At 42.8% G+C, this 12,121-nt stretch overlaps 1 protein-coding gene across 2 annotated transcripts in view; it reads right to left on the bottom strand.

The window, feature by feature from the left end:
- Positions 1–10,848, bottom strand: part of TRIM37 (tripartite motif containing 37) — a 48,150-nt gene extending 37,302 nt beyond the window's left edge. For both annotated transcript variants that reach the window (XM_084651044.1, XM_084651045.1), the window contains exons 1-8: positions 10,731–10,848; positions 10,530–10,627; positions 7,989–8,090; positions 6,653–6,693; positions 5,448–5,564; positions 2,772–2,859; positions 2,156–2,278; positions 670–793 (exon numbers count right to left, since the gene is read on the bottom strand). In XM_084651044.1, coding sequence (XP_084507170.1) covers positions 670–793; positions 2,156–2,278; positions 2,772–2,859; positions 5,448–5,564; positions 6,653–6,693; positions 7,989–8,090; positions 10,530–10,627; positions 10,731–10,737 — 700 coding nt within the window. In that variant the 5' untranslated portion in view covers positions 10,738–10,848. The remainder of the gene's footprint in view (positions 1–669; positions 794–2,155; positions 2,279–2,771; positions 2,860–5,447; positions 5,565–6,652; positions 6,694–7,988; positions 8,091–10,529; positions 10,628–10,730) is intronic.
- Positions 10,849–12,121: the final 1,273 nt, after the last annotated feature.

Genomic DNA, 12,121 nt, shown 5'->3' on the forward strand with positions numbered 1-12,121 from the left:
CCAAAGACTGCACTACAAATTGCTTTACACGTAAGTATCTCATGGTTTTGTGTTTTTTTTTTAATAAGTGTTATACAAGCATAAGTTCCCCTGGGTATACTCTACCTACTTCCCATTTGTAAAAAGGCTAAATAGAGGGAGAGGTTAAATAGCTGGACCAAAGTCAGCGACAGAGTCAGGAACAAAACCTAGAAATTCTGATTCCTCCCCGATACCCTGCTCTCACTACTGGACAATATTTATTTAATTACCAATCTGAAATGCTACTCAGCAGAAATATTCCATACAGAAATAATATTTTTTAAAGTTAGGTTTGGATAGTAGATATCAGAGGTGACAAATTACAGCAATCGGGAAATAATACTTGGCACTTTACATCTTCAAAGGGCTGTATGATCATTTATCCTAGCAAAGTGGTACACGTAATCTGAGTTAATATACAGTAGCTTTTCATGGAATCAGAGCATAGTTACATCTAACAAAATGCATTATATCACAGTAACCACACATTAACTAATGACACTGATATATTTAGAAGTCTTCTGTCTTCAACTTGAAGCCAGGAAACTGCTGGAGGTGCAGTTTTGTTTCTAGAAAAAAAAAATTTGCCAGAAGATTTTCAACTTCAGTCTGTTTCTTCCACTTACATCAGATAAGGTGAATACCTACCCATTAGTGTTATAAGCTTGTTCTTCAGTTGAGTATCTAATCGGGCAATCATCATCTCCACTGCATTCCTAATTTCCCGAACTCGCTCATCCTTTGCGCTGCGCACTGCCTCTACATTCCTCTCCTAAAGGACAGTTCAGAGGTAACGTACAAAAAAGGAATAATCTTCTGTTTTTGTCCATATCTCTGCCTCTCATCATACCCTGTCCATTTCAACTGAATGCTTTTCCCTTGACAAGGATTAGGAAATACAGAGGAAGGGGGGAAATATATTTTATGTAGAACAAAAATAGTTTATGTTTTAACTGTTTGGGAAAATAGGCCTCTATGTAAACTTATGAGCAACTTAAAGGTCAGAAGAAGATTTCACTGTTGCCTATAATTCTCTTCCCCCTTAGGTTTGCTACTATGCAATTAGCGATATACATTTAGAAGTACTAATTAAAGTAGAGACATGCCAAAAGTGTTTTCTTTCTTTGGATAACCTAGAAAAGTTAACAGACTATCAAAATGAAGACTATTGAACACATCCAAAACTGAGTTCTTAAGGTATATAGTAAGCCATTTTTGAAACACTGTAAAAGCTACAGATGAACAGCATAACTGGTAGTAAAACAGCAGAGAATGCAGTTGCCCTCTGGTGGTTGACAGAAGGTTAAACTAAAAGGAATATATTTTTCTCATCATAGACAAACACATAAAATACTTGCTATGACAAATTAAACACTCTCTTGGAACTACTCGTTTCTTCTTCTGCACAGGGCTACTACATAGAACAAGTAGCATCCGTAAGCAGAAAAGGAAAAATGATTGCACACACAGTTTACTTTACATTAGTGCCTTTCATCCTGGAATCATCTCGACCATATACACATACCACAGCACCAAAAAACGTCAGACATCTCTGGGATGAAGAGTGGCTAACTAACCAGTATGTACACAGCACACCACAGCACAACAAAGAGAGAAAATTATGACCAAGAGCAATAGGCAAACTCCTTCTCTTACAGTAGTGCAAAAAGGGATAGTATATGTCCATGCAGAGCAAATGGGATTCTATTTTACTTTGGTTTCTATCTTATTCAAAAGGTTTGCACACTAAACTGCACAGAGATCAGCAAAGTCTCCCCCAGAACTGAGGGGCTGAAACACCCCAACAGAATTTCAGACCTTCAGCTTACCCCACTAAGGCCTGGTACTTTTTGTACATGTAACACTATACCAGTTATAGGTGTGTGGGGGCGCTTTTTTACTGACACAATCTTTAGCATGGGCAGGGTTATACTGGTATAAAAGGCGCCATATACCAGTATTCCAAGGCACCCTTATACTCATATGATTGCACTCATGCTATGGGAATTGTACTGCTTTAACTATATCACCACCTACTTCTCTTATGCTATAGATAACCTGAATATAATCAACACATTATACAGGTGTAAGAGGGTATATATAAGGTATACATTTTGTTGAAACATTTTCTTACCACTTCTTGCACTAGACTGATTAGCTCCATGAGTCTCCTCCGAAGTTTTGCTACCTCCTCATTCACTTTTGTGACATGTTGCTCATAAATTTCAGCTAATGGCTTAAAAGTATGTCCTCCATGCTATTAAAAGAAAGGATCGACAAAACATCATATTTTAGCTGTACTCCATCCCTGTTAAATTAGGAGTTTTTCCCCTTCTGTGGTACCATTCAATTTGGGAAAGATCCAGAGCAGATTGTCTGTAGGAAGTCTGTGTCTTTCACTTCCCTTAGTAACAAGTCTTGGATCTGGCTTCTGCACCAGAAATGCTTCCTGTAGAGAGCTATTTGGAGATGGAGCACTCATCCAAAATGAGCCCCAGCATTTACTGTGCAATACTTGGGCTAATTAAGTTGGGCGGGGGGGAGGGAATGGTTTTATATTCAAAGGGCTATATGTATTTTGAGCTAACACTCCAGCAAAAAACTGAATTAGTGACACTCAACCACTTACATTCCCAAATATGAGGTGTGTCTCACTTGGGAATATTTAACTGGTACAGTATTAGATAGTTGGAGATCTGAGATAATTTCCTACTCTCCACGTGGACATGACATGCTATAAGCCTACTCACCATTCCTCCCCAGAGAGCACACTGGTGGCAGATACATTTCTTACATGTCCAGCAGAATACACTGAGTTTTTCATGATGGTTTTCACACCTTAAAAAAAAAAACACAACAGTGATAGGAAATTACATAGTGGTGCGTGGAGACTGCAAAAGGTTCAGCAGCTTGATTTGTTTTGTTGACATGGTTTTGAGAGCAAAGCACAAAATCTAGGAGTTACAAATGGTGTCCCAACAGCAAAATTAATTAGTTGTATTCTTCTTGCACTGCAAAGCATGCCATCGTTTTACTTCGTCTCCCATATATCATCTTCCCATGAAGTTTCTCCTGGAGGTAAGAAAGCGTACTCTGGAAGCTTGTTTTAAGCACCATCTTATCTGCATGGTATACTTTGCTTTGGTATACAGGCTTTAAATTCACTGATTCTAGAAGCTAAAAATTTCAAATGATTGAAACGCCAACAATCTAGTAACTCAGAAAGATTGAGTAAACCTAAAGTATTCTGAGGTGTGGATCAATGTGGCACCTAGGTGCCAAAGTGATGAATCAATATTTTAACTAGAAGAACTAGAAGAATATTTTAACTTGTTCATATGTAACAAGACTACTCTCTCAAAGTAAATGGCAAATGACGAGTTTCTTTAAACACAGATTTCTCAGCTCCACTTAGCACTCTGGATCCAAGATACTTGAGCAACTTGATTTCCCTTTATGTTCCTTTCAAGTTATAAGAGGGCCATGGAGGCCTGGCTTTACTGTAAAATTTTTATCAGTGCCAGACCCAGATGACAAAACACACTGTTCAGGGACTCCCATATAACAGTATGATACTTCCTGTCTATATGTGGCCACTGAATATAGAAAGCAGATTCATGTATCATAAGAAGTCCCAGCCTTCTTCTGCAGTAAAGGTGAAACTAGTCAGTTATAATACTGTCTCCAGGACTCTGTGCAAGATATACACATTCAGATGAATTCTTTGATGACTTTTTATCAACCTAACTTTACTGGAAGAGTATAGAGAAACTAGAACTAATAATTAAAGAAAAAGGACTACTTACACAGAATGCAACAAATTAAATACACACAAATTCAGTATTTCAATGTCTTAGTTTGCATACATTTGACATCAGATAGTTAAACTGGGAAATGTGACATCTGAAGGGTTGCTTTATACTAAACTTTAATTGTGGGCTTCAACTAATGCTATCTTTTTCACCAGCTCAATTTTTTTCTTTTTCTGTACCTTTCTGCATGAAAATGGCAGATTTCTGAACCATTGGCTGTGGTTCTAAATATTGTTTTTTCACTACAGTGTCCCAGATTCTTCATAGTCTGTGAGCAGGCTTATAAAGCACCATCACAGCAGATCTCTGAATGATGTCAATGAGAAGTCTGCACAAAGATCAAGGATGGAATAATGTCTTTATGCAGTTCAGAACAGTCACTTACCTTACAGTAACTGTGGTTCTTAAAGACAGTTTCTCAGTGTGGACTGCCCTCAAAGTACACACGAGGCACACATGTATCTTGAATGGGATCCACATGGACAAAAACTTGAAGAACTACTATACTTTGTTATAATTATGAATTATTTAATTGCCTTATTCACCACTGCTCAGTGGGAAAATATTCTTACTTTGGGGGGGAAAAAACCAAACTACTATTCTTACCCTTCCTTTTTTCCCTATCCCCTTTTTCATCTTTGTACATCCTCCCTTATTTCCTGCTGTATTCCGACCATTCTTTGCAGCAACTCTCAATACTCGCTCAATGAGATTTACTCCAGCACCTTTCTCTATTCCATGAGCTATAATGATTAGCAATAAAACAAACTACACAAATCAGCAATATTAAGAAATATTGCAATTTGCAGTTCTCCAAAGGGGGATGCCTTTTTGCTGTGATATTAGCACTGTATTTTTCATGCTATCCAAGTATCAGAGGATGCCAGTATCAGAAGATTTAAGAAGTTGGTTCACATAGTTCTTTCTCCACTGTAGGAAATCCAAGGAGAAATGGCATTTACAAGCAACAGTTGCACAATACATGACCAATAAGTCTTAGTTATCCACATCACTGCAAATCCTACATGGAGGGATTTTAGACAGTGCATGCCTTAGACCAAATGTCACAGGGGAAACAAACACATAAAGACTTGTCTAGGCTTATGTACTAGCACATCCAGGAGTCCCTTTAGGTTTCTGAATGCATTATCAGAGGAATCTGTACAATGTCCTCTTTGCTTTCATCATCTAGTGTCCATATGGTCACTGTGAATGGCTACGTGCAATATGAAAGAGGCAGCCCTCCTCAGTCTTCCCATGCCCTTCACTCAAAGTACATTAGGCCAGGTTAATCCAACTGTAACTTTCAAGGTAATAAAAACAGAAAGACCTGTAAAGTCTTAGCTTTTAGTGCTACTTTCAGAAACTGGTACCATTTCTAGAAATAAATAAATAAATAAAAAACCAACTGCCAACCTCTTACCACCTTTCAGCTGGACAGCGTAAAAGGAAGCATACTTACTGACTGCTTCTACAACATGGTAGCAAATTTCAGTTTTCAGTACTTAGGAACTACAATCCATTCCCTAATTTTAAGAGGGTGCAATTAAAGATTTGCTGTTTTTGAGACAAACTACAAAATCCTCAAATTTTAGAAGAGTCTATTCTACATACTTGTCTTTTTCATTTTCTTCATGCTTAGTGAGATTGCATAGTTGAAGTGTGTCAAGCTGTTGCGTAACTTCTTCTGCCCAACGACAGTTTACAAGTTCCCGTAGCTGGAGTGGGGCGCTGAAAGAAAAGAAAAAGAAAAAGCAAAAGCTGAAGTTAGATTCATAGACTGTAAGGTTGGAGGGGACTATCGTGATCATCTAGTGTGACTCCTGCACATTGCAGGCCACAGAACCTCACTCACTCCAGAAACAGACTCCTAACCTCTGGCTGAGTTACTGAAGTCCTCAAATCATGGTTTAAAGACTTCAAGTTACAGAGAATTCACCATTTATATAGTTTAAACCTGCAAGTGACCCATGCCCCTTGTTGCAGAGGAAGGCAAAAAAGCCCCAGATTCAAGAACTCCGTTTCAGGATTTCAAGGTTCTAAAGAACACTAATGAAACGGATTGGGTTTGTCAATTCCACTCTTTCGCTAGGAAACATATGAGTAGTAGCAGATACAATAAAGCTGTTTGTCTACAATGCATAAGTTCACATTTAAAAGGTTATTTTCAAAACCCATCAGGCTTAGAACTTTAAGGTTTTTGGTTTGTTTGCTTTTAATATAAAGAGCTTACATTCTGAAGAAATTGGTTGCTCACCCACCTCACAAGAAAAAGTGTCTTACTTGCCATTAGAAAGTGGATTTTTTCAAGCTCTGTACTTATGGGACACAAATGTTAAGAATGTGCATGCTGCTTGCCTCTTTGGGCATGCTGCATCATGTTTATTCCTGGAAATGTCTGTCTCTCAGATCTATAGAAAGAGGGTAAATTTCAGTCAGTCTAAAAGCTAGAAGCGTTGTTTGGTCCCTATGCTGGCCATTCAAGGAGTGACACTGAATAGTTCTGAGAGGAGTCCTGTCCACTTCTTCTGGCTAGGTGTGGTTATATCCCTTAAATGGGTGCAATAACATGGTGGGGATCATCAAGATTTTACATAGGTCAGTCCTGGCCACACTAAAAAAAGATTAAAAATAATTACTTTGCCAGTTTAAATAAGGCTTCATATCACATTAAGTACAACCTTCAAAAGAGAAACTTGTGATACACATGGTATACTTACAGAGACAAAAAAACCCAACAAAACCCCACACACCTAATAACCATAAGAAAGCTGACTACAGAGTTACAATGTATTTCTAACTTATTAAAAATATCTTACCGACAGTGAGGGCACTGAGCTCTTTGTTCAGTCAGCCAACGCTATAGAAAAAGAGAATGGGCACAGTTTGAGACACACAAGAGAGTTAAAGATATGGAACATTCACACACACTGGTTTCACTTTTGTCTCAATTATACTGGAAGTCATTTTTTCTGTGCCAATCCTCCTGTATTTTTCCCTTATTTACACTCATGATTTAAATTCATGGGATTTAGCCAGTACAAGCAATCTCAGTTTAACATGTAACTATTTTAACCCCCACAAGAAACAGAAGGGGTTTTTTTTTTTGGGTGGGGAGTGTTGGTTTAACAACAGTTCTACTGTTACAGTAAAGGGAGTTTTGAGATGTCTGGCATATCACCAGAAGCCACAGAATCTATCAGACAGTCATACACTAAGGGGTATATTCTAGTAAAAAGCCAAGATATTGCAGGTATTTCGCTCTGCCTCTACACACTACTTTTCAAAGAACCACATATTCTGCTACTCATTCTGGAAGAGATGGAGAGCAGGATGGGGTATGGCAAATGGGGTGTCATGTGGTAGTGGGGTGGTGAATTATATTGGAGGGGGGAAGTATCTACGGGAGACTGTGACACCAACTGCACCCTCCCAGCTCCTGTCCTGGGGGCCCAGCTGGGCTCAGGTCCCCATTCTGGGAATTGTTACGTGGCGCATGGGGTCACAGTGCCCCTCATTCAAATTTGGTCCATCCATCCCTCTGTTGTCATGTCAAAGGGCCAAGGTGGGCCAAATCTGCTACACTGTTCAACACATCACAACATCCAGAGCACAGAGCTGAGTTCAGCCAGCCCCATGACCCTTTGACACTTTCTGGTGACCCAGTTTTGGGTCGTAGCCCACGGGCTGAGAAACCTTGCTCTGGCAGAGAGGAGTTTTTAATCCGAGACTTTAGACATAGTAGTGGTTTGAATAAGTTAAGCAGTTTTCAGATGAGGAGAAGCCTGCTTTAGTATGGACAGGGCCTCACAAATGACAAAAGTATCATGGCCTAGCAGAAATCTGTACTGCAGATCTAGGTCTCATTTCCCAAACAGGCACCACTGAAAAGGCCCCTTATGAGATGTTAGAGGAAGGGACTGTTGTATGCTTAATGCTCAAAAGTGACTCTTCCAGCCAATTAAGCAGCGTTGAGTGATCCAAAAAGGGTTGGTCATGGTACAAGTCTAACTTTTATAGGGAGAAACAAGGAGAACAGAGTAAGGAAAGGAAACTCTCAGTGCTCCAACAAGGACACAAGGTAAGTTTGCCCTGTAGCTCTTTAGTTAATAATCTATACATACACAGAAATTAGAAAATAAAATGTGAACTTACCCGAATGCAACTGAAACAACATAGCTTGGAGCAATGTGGACACAGACGTGCATCACGCAACTTTTCCATACAAATAAAACATCGGAACACCTCAGCAATGCTCTGAAAAAAGTTTAGATTCACACCAGTGTTAAGATATATACTTGAAGCTGGTCAGATGTTCAGCAGTCAAACCATCAGATTTAATAACAATGAGTCCTACTCTGCAAGGCTACGGATGACATGTTGAACTTGAATCACGATGGTGGTCCCAAGACAAACAACCATGGATCACACTTTCCCCATTTTCTCTTTTTCCATGAACATGCTGTTAGTTCACTTTGTTTTATCACTATTTGTTTCCATCTGTATATGTCTGTAGCCAAAAGACACTATTCCCACTTGTATGTGTATGACACTGAATGAACAAGCACTCTACACATACAGAATCAGATTCTTAAGCCAGGAGGGCCGATGTGATCATTTAGTCTGACCTCCTGTTAACAAAGGCCATAGAACTTTTCCACAATAATTCCTATTTCAACTAGAGCATATTTTTAGAGAAACATCCAATTACCCTAATTAATTACCCTCACTGTTAAAAATGTACACCTTATTTCCAGTCTGAAGTTGCCTAACTACTTACTGTCATTGGATCTTGTTATAATAGCCTGCTGGACCAAAGAGCACATCATCAAATATTTGTTCCCCATGTGGGCACTTATAGACTGATCTCACCCTTTAACCCTCTCTTTATTAAGTTAGAAAGCTCAAGCTCCTTAAGTTTATCACTGTAAGACATGTTTTCCAATCCTTTAATCATACACACTGAACCATCTCCAATATATCAAAATTCAACTGAATATGAATTGCCAAAATGTGATGTGACTGCAAAAAAGGCAAATATGATTCTGGGGTGTATTAACAGGAGTGTTGTATGTAAGACATGAGAGGTAACTGTCCCGCTCTACTCAGCACTGCTGAGGCCCCAGCTGGAGTACTGTGTCCAATTCTGGGCACCACAATTTAGAAAAAGAGGTGGACGAATTGGAAAGAATCCAAAGGACTGCTCAAAAATCGCTTATTCCAGAGTAACTATAGCTGAATAGTTAATTTGCTAGAGCTACGATGGTCAATTTCCCTTATATCTTCTATCTAAACTAAACAGTCTCAATCTTCTCATTCTCTCCTTTCATAAACCTTTCCATACCTCAAAAAACTTGTCTCCTATCTCTGAAATCCTACTGTTGCTATAATTTTTGAGAAAAGGTGACCATAACTGAATACAGTATTTCAGATGAGGGAAACTTTTATTTATTTAAACAAGTGGCATAACAACATTTTCTGTATTTTCTATACTGTACCACAATATTGTTTGTTTCCTATCACTGCACATGGAGCTGATGTTTTTTCACAAAAACCATCCACAATGGTGTTTGGATCTTTTTCTTGTGTGGTTACAACTAATATAGCAGCGGAGTGTATGATGGGTTCCAATTACTCCTTCCAATGCGCATTTTACCTTTCACATATCAAAACTAAAATTAATCAGCCTCTCATGCTCTCCATTCCTCATGCTCATGTCATGCTCTCCATTCCTGGCTTTGTTATGTGTCTCTGAAGTTCTTCAGAAACATCTCTAACCTAGACTAACCTAAATAATTTTGTGTCCCCTGCATTTTTTGTCTCTTTCACTGCTCACTCCCTTTTCCGGATCATTAATGCATATGTTAAACAACAGTCTTGGGGCTGGGTGCCCCAAGTGCAGAACCTTGGGGCACCCAGCCATTAACTTGTGACATGTTGAAAAACACCCACTTTATACCTATACTTTGTTTTCTGCCTCTTGGGCAATATCTAATTTACAGCACTGTTTGACCTCTCGCCCCACAACTACTCATGATACATCTACATTACAAGCACGATGGTGACACAGCTGCAGTTACGCCGTAGTGTGGACACGTGCTACAGCAACAGAAGAGGGTTTTTTCTGTTGCTGTAGCAAATACATCTGCTCAAGAGACTGTAGCTAGGTCAATGAAAGAATTCTTCCGTCGAGCTAGCGGTGTTGACACCACAGCTTAGATCAGCCTCACTTCGCCTGGAAGGGGTGCGAAAAGAGAGGACAACCCCCCACCCCGAGCCCCACAGCTAGGTCAACTGGGGTTTTTGGTAGAGACCAAGTCCTAGTTTCCTTATTCCCTCGCGAGCGGCTCTGCCGGAGGCTTTCTGAAAGCCCAAACACCACCCACCTGTCCTCCCTTTCCCAAGACAGGGGCACAGGCCAACCGAGCGGGTGGGCCAGGCCCAACTTCCCTGGGCAGCCGGCCCCGAGGCGGCCAGCACCGTTTCAACCAGCGAGCCTGGCAGCAGAGCGACGCTCACCTCGACCTGCCGCAACCGGGGCCCCGACGGCCACAAGGAGCCGGGGCGAACCCAGGGCTGGAACCCAGGCGTCCTGGCACCCCCAGCTCGAGCGCAGGCGGCCTCCCGCCAGTGCCCGGCAGGGAGGGGAGCCGGGCCCGCCCCGCCCCAGCAGGTGGAGGCTGCCCACCCCCTCACCTCCACGCTCTGCTCGTCCATGGCCTCGGCTCTCCCGGCGCCCGCCCGCAGCGGGGAGGCTCCCCAGCGCCCCGGGGAGCAGGTCCCGGCCGCAGCCCCTGCGGGAGAGAAAGGGGAGGAAAGAGCGTAAGGAGCCGCCGGGGGAGAGGCTGCTCCTCACCGGCCCGGCTCCCTCCGCAGCGCCCCGGCCCCGCTAGCTACCGGCCATGTTCGCCCCGGGGGGTCAGGGGCGCCGGCGGCTCCTCCCTCAGCGCGGCCTCCCGCCGGCCCGCCCTGCGGCTGAGGGAGCCGGGCCGACCCCTCCCTCACGTGACCCTCCCAGCCCCAGTGCGCAGGCGCCGCCGTGTCCCCGCCTGCCGCTGCTGCAGGGGCCTGCCCGCTGCCTTCGGGCGGAGCATCCGCAAAGGGTGCAGTCCCCGCCCCCCCTCCCCCCGCAGCATCCGCAGAGCGCACAGACCCCCCCCCCAACTGCTGCAGCAGCAGCATCTGCAGAGCGTGCAGCCTCCCACCACCTGCTGAGGATGCAGCGTCAGTAGAGGATAGGGGTTTCCCTCCCTCTCCCCGCCCGTTCTTCTCCCGCTGCTGCAGGTTGCAGCCTCAGCAAAGGGTCTAGCCCGTGCTTAATGTTTGCCAGGGCGCGGTAGTTCATAGCCCCAGCACCTCTGGGCTTGCCGCATGGCTTATTATTGTAAAAGTTGCTTGACCCCGGCACCTCGTTCATTACAAATTAAGGACGGGCTGCAGGCCCCTGCCGTTCTCCCACGGCTGCAGGTTGCAGCATCCGCAGGGAGTGCAACCCCCCTCTCCCCACACTGCTGCAGCATGAGGTAGGAGGCTGTAACCGTGTCCCACTTTTGCAGGCTGGTAAATAAGCTTTAACTCTTCCCCCCTTATTCCGCAGGCAGCGGCGTCGGCAACATGCACCATCTTCAGCCCCAGCCTCCAATCTCACTGGAGCCAGGAAGAGGACACGGTCCTAGTTCGCAAGCGGTAGCACGAGCACTGGGGTGGCCGCCTCACATTTAGTCCATGCAAAAAGGGATTTTAAAAATGTTTCTCAGAAAGGCTAGAGGGCCTCACTACAGCACCCATCAGGAAAAAAATATATAAAAACCAAAGTAAAATTAGAGAGATCTCCCTGCGAGTCTTTACTGGAGATTAATAGGTCAGCATCACTAGGCAGGATGACATGGCCTCCATCATGTCTACTGGCCCCTGCATTCTGCTATAGAAAAATAGAAACTGAAATGGAAAACAGCATGCTTGTACTTATACAGCAGGTTTCATCTTCAAAGCACTGTGCTACCAGTAGGAAAGACTTGGCTTCTTTTTTCAAACCTCCTTCCCTCTATTGACCACTGCAAGATTGTTTGTTCCCTACAGTATTTGCAAATGCTCTATCCATTCCTGATTTTCAAAATGGCAACGGCAAGGGTTTCCTTAAGTACACTATTTTACAGCCAGCACAATCTCACACTCCTGTAAGAGTGTCTTCCACGTTAGCCAGAAGTGACTAGATAGGGATACTGAGTTTCAAACCTACAGTGTGAGAGTTGATGGTGTTACAGACTGGGCATCTTCTTACATTCTTT

The sequence above is a fragment of the Lepidochelys olivacea genome (assembly GCF_965140295.1).
Source record: "Lepidochelys olivacea isolate rLepOli2 genome assembly, chromosome: 17".
In the NCBI taxonomy this organism is placed as follows: Eukaryota; Metazoa; Chordata; order Testudines; family Cheloniidae; genus Lepidochelys; species Lepidochelys olivacea.